At 34.0% G+C, this 9,495-nt stretch overlaps 3 protein-coding genes across 3 annotated transcripts; 2 read left to right on the forward strand and 1 right to left on the reverse strand.

Moving 5' to 3' along the window:
* Nucleotides 1-305: 305 nt before the first annotated feature.
* Nucleotides 306-1,067, forward strand: LOC116160431. The gene is made up of 2 exons (XM_031473623.1): nt 306-514; nt 863-1,067. Exons 1-2 carry the CDS (start codon nt 388-390, stop codon nt 1,054-1,056), a joined length of 321 nt encoding a protein of 106 aa, XP_031329483.1. The 5' UTR covers nt 306-387; the 3' UTR covers nt 1,057-1,067.
* LOC116160430 lies at nt 1,061-4,660 on the forward strand. The gene is made up of 2 exons (XM_031473622.1): nt 1,061-1,746; nt 3,545-4,660. Exon 2 carries the CDS (start codon nt 3,645-3,647, stop codon nt 4,548-4,550), a length of 906 nt encoding a protein of 301 aa, XP_031329482.1. The 5' UTR covers nt 1,061-1,746; nt 3,545-3,644; the 3' UTR covers nt 4,551-4,660.
* Nucleotides 4,661-5,846: 1,186 nt separating this feature from the next.
* Nucleotides 5,847-9,031, reverse strand: LOC116170533. Its single transcript, XM_031486995.1, has 7 exons — nt 7,212-9,031; nt 6,958-7,165; nt 6,581-6,900; nt 6,315-6,532; nt 6,101-6,260; nt 5,918-6,042; nt 5,847-5,871 (listed from the first exon to the last, which is right to left on the reverse strand). The coding sequence occupies exon 1, from the start codon at nt 8,992-8,994 to the stop codon at nt 8,074-8,076; it is 921 nt and encodes a 306-aa protein (XP_031342855.1). The 5' UTR covers nt 8,995-9,031; the 3' UTR covers nt 5,847-5,871; nt 5,918-6,042; nt 6,101-6,260; nt 6,315-6,532; nt 6,581-6,900; nt 6,958-7,165; nt 7,212-8,073.
* Between the last annotated feature and the right edge of the window lie 464 nt (nt 9,032-9,495).

A 9,495-nucleotide genomic window follows, 5' to 3' on the forward strand; every position in this document is an offset into this window, starting at 1 on the left:
CATGTAGCAATTACCTTCACTATTAGCAAGTTGCTAAGGTTATTTCAAGTTACAGAATTGGACTGATTATTCTATGATTAAGCAATAAAATGAAAGGGAACAAATATTAATTATAAAAAGTGACCAACAAACAGGTGACTACAAGATAATTCGTCAAACTAGATATAAAGAACACTCCATTACAACCTTCAGTAGGTAGGTAAATGAATTATATTTCATGTCTCGACCTTCGAAGATCAAAGTGGTAGTCTCTCTCTTTCCTGCTTGAACCACGCGATTTAAAAAAAAAAGCGGGGGAACGCGTCCTCTCTCCCAGGGTACACACGCTTTATATTCACTTCTCTTTTTCGTGCGCTGCGAACCAGTCGCGCTTGTTTTGTGTGCAATATGGGAAAACATAAAAGAAAAAACGAGGAAGACTTCAAACAACTTAAGAAGCGTCTCAAGATTTTAGAAGGTCAGGTGAAAAAGAGGAAACGAGTTCTAGTTATGGCCTCCGATTCATCAGATCAAGGTAATTTTGTTTGTGCAGGCGGTTACTGAGTAACCTACCTATACATGCACGCCTTCGACTGATCGCCTTGCTGAAGTTAGGCGATGCTGCAGTTCTATATTTAGAACGGGCCTGATATTGTTTGAAACAGCTATCAGAGGGTTCGTGGAACCTATTAACCTTGTTGCTTTTGCACCATTCTGGTTGCATATACGAAATTATGTGATTGAATCACAATAATTTTGTTATAAAAGGAATTTTCATTTTTCGAGGTTACGTACGTGATACACGCACACTCGTAAATTATGTGATTGAATCACTACCTTTTAATGCTTTAAGTTTGGCTCTAATTTTGGTCTTTTGCTTTAGAGGATTCTGTTCATGATCATGGGGAAAATTTCCATACGGAATTAATTTCGAATGATCAAGAAAACGTTGATCCTCAATTATTATCTCTACTGGGAGAAAAATCTTGCACAATTTCGGATGTCGGTGAGGCGATTCACCCCGAATTGGTTCAAAGATGGGAAGACCTTATAAAATCTGGATTAAACGAAGAGTAATTAACGACCTGGTTACTAAATATCCTTTTCCGGAAAATTGTGTATTTATTAAACCGCCAGTACTTAACCCCGAAATAAAAGCCACAATTTCTGAGGCAGCTGTGGCTAGGGACTCTCGCTTGCTTAATAACCAGAAACAACTATGCGCTGCATGGATTGCTAACGCGAAGGTTCTTAACAAGATTTTAACCTCCGACAACATTCCAGTAGAATCAAGAATGTTTATGGCGGAGAATATTAGCAATTCATCACGGCTGTTATCGAACCAAATTTTTGTACAAACAAATATTCGACGATCTTTAGTTTCAAACCTACTGAACGAGAAACTTAAAGACACTCTTCAAAATTCAGTGTCCGACAACCTCTTATTTGGCAGTACTCTGATAGAGGATATAAAATGTGCCAAAGAAGTTCAGAAATCGAAATCTGACCTTCAAAAACCCCCCAAGGTGAGAGATAAAACAAAACATTTAAACTGGAAGGGTCCAGCTGCGAATTCTCAGAGAAGCTTTCCCCAGGCTGGACCAATGAGAACCAGGGTTGCTTCTCAAACCGAGAGATATCGGGATCTCCGAAAAATGGCCTTTCCTCAAAAGAAAATGGGCAGCAGACATCCATTTGTACGAGAGAAAAACCAAGACAAGACAAGACAGACTTATCAACGCAGGAGCAGATTTTATTAGAAAATGAGGTAAATTTACCTTTTGCTGGTAGACTGAAACATTTTATAGGTAACTGGCAAAATATTACTAATGACAAACGGATTTTGTCTTGGTTAAATGGGTATAAAATTCCTTTATTTGGAAATATTAAACAATCATGTCCTTTTAAAGTACCAAATTGGTCTACTCAACAAAAATCAAAGCTTCACGTTTGCATTTACGAAATGTTATCTTTGGGAGCGGTGTCGAAATGCTCGCCCCTGCAGGGCCAGTTTATTTCACCATTCTTTCTAACACCTAAACCAGATGGTTCGTTTAGGTTTATATTAAATTTAAAACATTTAAATTCATATATCAATAATGACCACTTTAAGCTAGAAGATTATAAAACGGCATTAAATTTGATTAACGAAGGGGATCATTTTATCAAACTAGACTTGGAGAAAGCTTACTTTCTCATACCGTTGGCCACTGAAAGTAAAAAATATGTAAGATTTGTTTTTGACGATGAACTTTTTCAATTTAATTGCCTCCCATTTGGACTGTGTACAGCTCCATATGTTTTACGAAACTGTTAAAACCAGTGTTGGCAAAATTAAGACTACAAAATTTATTGTCTGTAGTCTATTTAGATGACTTTTTATTGTTAGGTAGTTCTTCTGGAGAGTGCTTATCGAATTTTAAATTAACGTCTGCTTTACTCGAAAGTTTAGGGTTTGTAATAAATTTTAGCAAGAGCGATATCATTCCTAAAACAAAATGTACCTTTCTAGGATTTGTTTTTAATTCGTCAAATATGACTATTTATATTCCAGATATTAAGAAGCAAAATTTGAAGAAGTTAATTTCCTTATTTGTTAGTAAGAAGCAATGTAAGATTCGTGAATTTTCTACGCTTGTAGGAACACTAATATCAATTTGTCCAGCTATACGTTACTCTTGGCTTTTTACTAAAAGATTAGAAAGGGAAAAATTCCTTGCCTTAAAAGGAAATAATTATAACTTTGATAAAACAATGTCTTTAACTAAAGAGGTGAAAATTGATCTTCTGTGGTGGTTAAAAAACATTTCGGTTGGGTATAATCATATAAGAGATACGGAATACAAGTTAGAGATTTTTTCAGACGCCTCTAGGTCAGGCTGGGGAGCTGTTTCTAATAATAAAACTGTTCACGGGTTTTGGTCGGAAAAAGAACTTTCTCATCACATAAATTATTTAGAACTTTTGGCAGCCTTTCATGGACTGAAAAAGTTTGCTAAAAATTTTAAATTTTGTAATTGTCTATTAAGAATTGATAACACAACAGCGGTGGCATATATAAACAAAATGGGAAGCATTCAATATCCCCATTTAAACAAATTGACTCGTGAAATGTGGCTTTGGTGTAAACAAAGACACATTTTTATAAAGGCTGTATACATTAAATCAGCAGACAATGTTACCGCTGATCGTGAATCTAGAAGAGAAAACCCAAATATAGAGTTTATGTTAGCAGATTGGGCTTTTGAAGCAATTGTTGATAAATTAGGAACACCAGAAATCGATTTGTTTGCAAGCAAATCAAATAATAAATGTGTTAATTTTGTAACAATTACAACTGATGCTTTTACCATTTCATGGGAAAAAATATTTTTCTATATATTTCCCCCATTCTCAAATAGAGTTATTATTAGAATATTGCAAAAAATAAAAAAGGAAAAAGCAAGAGGCATTGTGGTAGTCCCACTTTGGCCAACACAAGAATGGTTCCCATTATTTCAATCTCTACTTGAGACAGCTCCAATGTATCTTGAAGCAGATACTAATTCTTTTCATTTTTCCAATCGGACGATTCACCCATTGGCAAAATCAACTACACTACTGGCCGCAACTTTGTCAGCAAGATTTTCGAAAACAGGAAAATACCAAAACCTTCAATTAACATTATGATTTCATCACTAAGTACAGCTACCATAAACCAATATTCAGTACATTGGAAAAACTGGGTATCTTTTTGTTGTGCACAGAAGACAACTCCATTTAACAACAAGGTTAACATGATCATAGAGTTTTTAACAAACATGTTTCATAATAATAGTTCATACACTTCTATTAACACAGCTAGATCGGCTATATCACTCATTACAGGAAACACACTTGGAGAACACGAGAATCTGAAAAGATTTATGAAAGGAATTCATAATCTAAGGCCAAGTAAACCTAAATATAATGACACATGGGACCCAAAGATAGTTCTCGAGCATTTGCAAACACTACATCCCAACGACAGTATCTCCTTAGAAATGTTATCATCAAAGTTAATAACCCTGATATTACTGTGCACAGGACACAGATTACAAACATGCTACCATATCAAATTAGATAATATAAAGTTTTCAGATCAAGGTGCTACCATTTACATTACAGATCGTATTAAAACTTCTGGACCAAAGAAAGTACAACCCATTTTAGTGTTACCGTATTTTAATGAAAATCCAAATTTATGTGTGGCAGGAACCTTAAAAAATTATATAGCACGAACAAAAGTTCTTAGAGGAAAAGAAAATCAACTCTTTATTTCTTTCAAACCACCACATAAAGCAGTAACGACTCAGTCTTTAAGTAGATGGGTAAAAATAATATTTGAAAAAAGTGGAATAAATTGTAAATATACACCATATAGCATAAGACATGCATCCACATCTTTAGCTAAAAGACAAGGAGTTCCTTTAGAGCTAATTAAAAAAGTGGCGGGCTGGTCACCAATCTCCACCACATTCTCAAAATTTTACGACAGACCTTTAGATAATAACGATAGATTTGCAAAAACCGTTTTGTCATCGCAAATGTAACCTTTTACTTATCGTAGATACTAAGTTTAGTTTTAGTTATAAAACTAGCGATATTGTCTTTGGTTAATTAGGGTAGGATTTTTCGTTGTGGAATCTTATTATCACACTTAATAAACGTTTTCTCATGTGTTTCTTGTATATAATAATAATAATAATAATCATATTTATTAAAAAAAAAAAAAATTTTTTTAGAACCTCATGGCATAGATTCAGCAAAACGCTGCTCTTCCATCTACACCATGACAAAACAGAGAATATTTGTACAGAGCAAAACAGCGAAAGAAAACAAAATTATTTTAGAATAACTACTTACTAAAGTATAGTGAAATGATGAATGAACAGATTGAAAGATAAAAGACAATACGAACAGGAATAATCAACAGTAACACGAAATCAAATTAAAGAGTGAAATAAAAGTTAAACAATTGTTTTTTGAACTGACGAGTTGGTAAACTCTTAAGAGGCGACGGCAATGCATTGTACATCACAGCAATGGTGTAGCTAAATGACCGCTCAAATAGTGCTGTTTTATGTTGAGGTATAGTTAGTAGCCCTCTATGCCTAAGATTTAAATTGTGAATGTCAGTCCTAAATCTGATCTTATTGTATAAGTATGGTGGCCGCTTATCGGAAATGATTTTATGAAATAAAACAGCATTTTGGAGATGCCGTCTACTCGTCATTGATAGCCAATTTGCGTCCTTTAACTTATGAGTAATGTGGTCATATTTAGAGATTTGTAGAGATATGTAGCGATTATTTCGGACATAAGCTTATGAACACAATTTTGCACACAAAAGTTAAAACAATTGTCTTATAAACTTTAAACAACTACCACTTTGATCTTCGAAGGTCGAGACATGAAATATAATTATAAGATCAAATGAACTTACCTGTGAAATTTGATCATAATTATATGAAGGTCTCGACCGAGAAGATCACTCCCACCCATCCCACACCCTAGGAAGCGACAATTGTTTTCCTTTGCATAAGTGAATATAAAGCGTGTGTACCCTGGGAGAGAGGACGCGTTCCCCCGCTTTTTGTTTTTAAATCGCGTGGTTCAAGCAGGAAAGAGAGAGACTACCACTTTGATCTTCGAAGGTCGAGACCTTCATATAATTATGATCAAATTTCACAGGTAAGTTCATTTGATCTTATAATTATAACTTAACCTAAAGAAATCACACATACAATAAAAAAAACAAGGAATACAAATAATTTTTACAGATAAAAAACTATCCTAATCAAAGTTCAGTCAATGAATAATTAACTTAACATAATTTAAATAAAGAAATCCCATGTGACTGCATTGATTACACTGCAAATAATTTTTACATTTGGTGTCAAACCTAATTTAAACAAACCTTGTAAAATCACTGCAGTGTATTCTTCCTTCTTGCAAATCGCTGTTGAGCAGCTCGAAACCAGTCAATGCCTGCATGCTCGATCACACCATCCTTTGCGTAAGGGAAAGAATCATGAACTGTTTCTATGGAATAAATATATGCCTTTATAAAATATAAATTTACAAGACCTTTTTCTCTTACCAATCAGAATTTTAATCAGTGCAAGGTTTTCAGTTCTATAATTTTGTTTTCGACCCTTCCAGGAACAAATTGTTGCCAGTTCAAAATCGAACATTTTAGAAAGCATTTTAAAAACAGAACTCCGCTCCGTAGATTCGACGAGGCGCTTCAAAATATGTTTCTTCAAAGAAATGGGACATTACCTACTTTTACTACAACTATTAGAGAAGCTTACCAATGCTGCCAATTGGGTCTCGTCTTTTAAAGTTTCTTCAAAATGTTCCAATTCTTCAACTGTTTTAAGGGGAAGTTCGATGGATAAAACTGGAATATCTTGTTGGAATGGTAAAATGTTTAATTTTTTTTCTATACCATTTAATTTATCTGTGTGACTTTGCAATAATAAATCACACTTTACCAATTGATCATTGATGCTTCGAAGTAAGTTGAACACTGTAAATAATACATGTGTACATATAGTTATTACTGGGAAAGCCATACCTGCTTGGTTCGATACCATACTATCTGCTGATGATGCGGGAGAGTCAACTTCGGCACTTGGATCTCTTCATGAGGCGGAATTATGACTACAGGTACATCCTCTAATGATATACCCGCCTCATCCAACTTATTCTGATTTGGAAGAGGTAATGGTGATAACGAATCTTGGTCCTCTTCGTAATGGAAATCACTGTCCCTTCTACTAGTGCAGAGTTCCCTTAGAGCCTTATTGTTTCTGTGTGTCACATTTTCTTCCACTTCAGATGAAGATTTATATTGCAATAATTTGGTTTCTTTTGCCTTGGCCTGTTCATAAGTATCTATATAATGTAAGCACAGAGTTGTATATTACATAAATGATTGAGAAAGTTTATTACCATAGTATCCCACGACCTGTACCGCTGTTACACTCCATAACTTATCGGGATTTCTTTTAAGCCGTAACGATTTTTGGTACTCCTTGCTTGTAGGATGGCTTAAGTAAGTTATAGTCTCCTTTTCATGAAGCCATTTTTTCAAAACAATTGTATATTGCTCTCCATCATCCGATACTGGTAAGTCATATACAATTGCATAACTATTTAACTAAAAAAATAAATTACATAAATGGATAAACATTGCTGGGTATTACATTTTTTAACTTTACATCTGGTGCAACAAAGGTAACACTTGAAAAAAATTTCCATCATGAGAAGGAACTTTAATGCACTTGCAAGCCACATCTTTATACGAAAATGTTTCTTCTACATCTAACATATAATTACATTCAATTGTACGTATCTTTAAGATACTAGGATACAGGTTGTCAATTTCAGAATTTTTTATTTTTCGTCCCTTGATCACTGTTGAACTTATAATATTAGTGATTTGCAGTATTTCATTGGATCTCAATAACACACAATTGTTTCTTAAACTAGTATCCAGTTGTATATCTTTCTCCATAAACAGGATATCGTTTTTTTCAGAATGCAATAGATATGGGTAAATAATTTTTGTTACAGGTGTGAAATTTTGTCTTTGTTCAAATACCCTATTGGAAATCTGTTGTAAGGGTTTACCAGAAATTTTCATTACGTTTTTAATTTCATGCAAATAATTCTCAAATGGAAAGGCGCTGAAATGATCCACACAACCAAATTTCTTTACATCGTCTACTAAATGGATAAGATTATGCACATTATATGTAATGTGTTCTTCACCAAAAAAATGTTTATAATTTTCTACGAAAAAAATTAGTAAGCTTTGTGGATAATCATAATCCTGGTGTGCCATTTTTGGTGATGCCAAGATTCGCATGGCAATATGCAAAGCCATAAAGTGTTTCAGCTGTGATTTTCTTAAATAAGGCTTTAAAATGGATGTTCCAGTGTACAACAGAAAAAAACGCAGTTCAGTAGCTTTCCAAAAATCAAGCTCTTGTAATGACCTAGGTAGCCTTGAAAACTCCACTGGAACATATTGTTTTATAGATTCAATATGTACGTCTATTAAACTCAATTCGGCCTGTTTAAGGCGTACATTAAAAAAGGTCCATATACGTAAAATTTAAGTACCCGTTTTAAAACGCCAATACAAACAAGATGCATATAATCTAAACCCACTTGTGTCACTAATCCAATATGTAACTCTTTTAATATAGTATCTCCCTTATGATAATCTTCATCCACCTTATTTTCAAATTCTTGGTCTGTACGTAGCTTCGCATCTACACACTGATATGTCATACGATTCTTAATAAAACTGCCTTCCACGTGGCATTTATTGCAACCAAAATATGCGTTGTGCCCTTTCACATTTAATATCAGTGCTTTTGCAGGTGCATCACAAATAATTATACTAACTGCAATTGTAGCCTTTATATCTCCCTCTGAAATTCCAGTTTCCTTCAACAACTTCATTTCTTTCACAAAATATTGTAAAAAGAGGTTACAGGACTCTGGTTTCTTTTTGCCGCAATAAACTCCTACTATTATAGGTTCATTAAATTCAACATTTATAATCGACACCAAAATTAGCCAAAATTGCACTGTGGAGCTTTTACTTAATGGCAATCCATCTATATTTAATTTTAATTGTAAGTCCATATTAAGTACAGATACACCATGCCTTTTAAGTGTGTGTAAGATACCCGATTTAACACCAAAATGCACGTATTTACCAGGAGGAACATCTTCAAATTTGAAAAATCCTGGTCTTGGTGTCCGCAGTAATGTTCGACCATCGTTTGGTAATTCAGGAATGCGAGGCTTTAAAATTGCTAAAAGTTTATTTACAGCAGATTGGGAAATGTGGTTTTCGATAGCCCAAATAGCAAGTTGTTGTTTTGTGGAGGTCTCGGTTGATCTACCAGTATGCACATTAATAATTGCATTTGTTTCGACATTTTGATCCCTATTATCAACTGCACCAGTCATGGTTATTGTGTGGTAGCCAGAAGTTGAAGGGATTGTTGGGGGGTCCACTTGCATAACAGAACATGATGCAATTGGAGAAGTTTGAACGTCAGTAGGTATTGCCTCCATAATATTACCCACTGCGCAGTTGGTTTCTATTAATTTAACATTAGAAGAGAAATTTTTTTCTAGACAATCTTTTTTCATGTTTTGTACGATACGCCTAAAGTGTCGTTTGGTTATGTTTCCCAAAGGCTTTCGCTTTACACCCTAGAATAAATCACAGTCTAGAATGAATCATAAAATTGGAAATTTAATCTGAAAATTTGTATATTTCATATCTAAATTTTTTCTAATTTTCTCTTTATTCATAGCGGCTTTCATCAGAAACTATTTGCAGCATTTTACAAAAAAAATCAAGATAAAAATTTGTATTTAGGCTTTATTTTATATTAAAAACACTTTTCTTTAATAAAATTTTTCCCTAAAATAATAAATACGCGAACTTGTCTCTTGAGAGGT

Source organism: Photinus pyralis, unplaced genomic scaffold (genome assembly GCF_008802855.1).
Source record: "Photinus pyralis isolate 1611_PpyrPB1 unplaced genomic scaffold, Ppyr1.3 Ppyr1.4_LG1, whole genome shotgun sequence".
NCBI lineage: Eukaryota > Metazoa > Arthropoda > Insecta > Coleoptera > Lampyridae > Photinus > Photinus pyralis.

Bases quoted from the DNA above. Each gene is read 5' to 3' on its own strand.
- LOC116160430 (XM_031473622.1), top strand. From the start codon at position 3,645: ATGATTTCATCACTAAGTACAGCTACCATAAACCAATATTCAGTACAT.
- LOC116160431 (XM_031473623.1), top strand. From the start codon at position 388: ATGGGAAAACATAAAAGAAAAAACGAGGAAGACTTCAAACAACTTAAG. The intron at 515-862 runs GTAATTTTGTTT...CTTTTGCTTTAG, and splicing joins CTCCGATTCATCAGATCAAG to AGGATTCTGTTCATGATCAT.
- LOC116170533 (XM_031486995.1), bottom strand. From the start codon at position 8,994: ATGACTGGTGCAGTTGATAATAGGGATCAAAATGTCGAAACAAATGCA.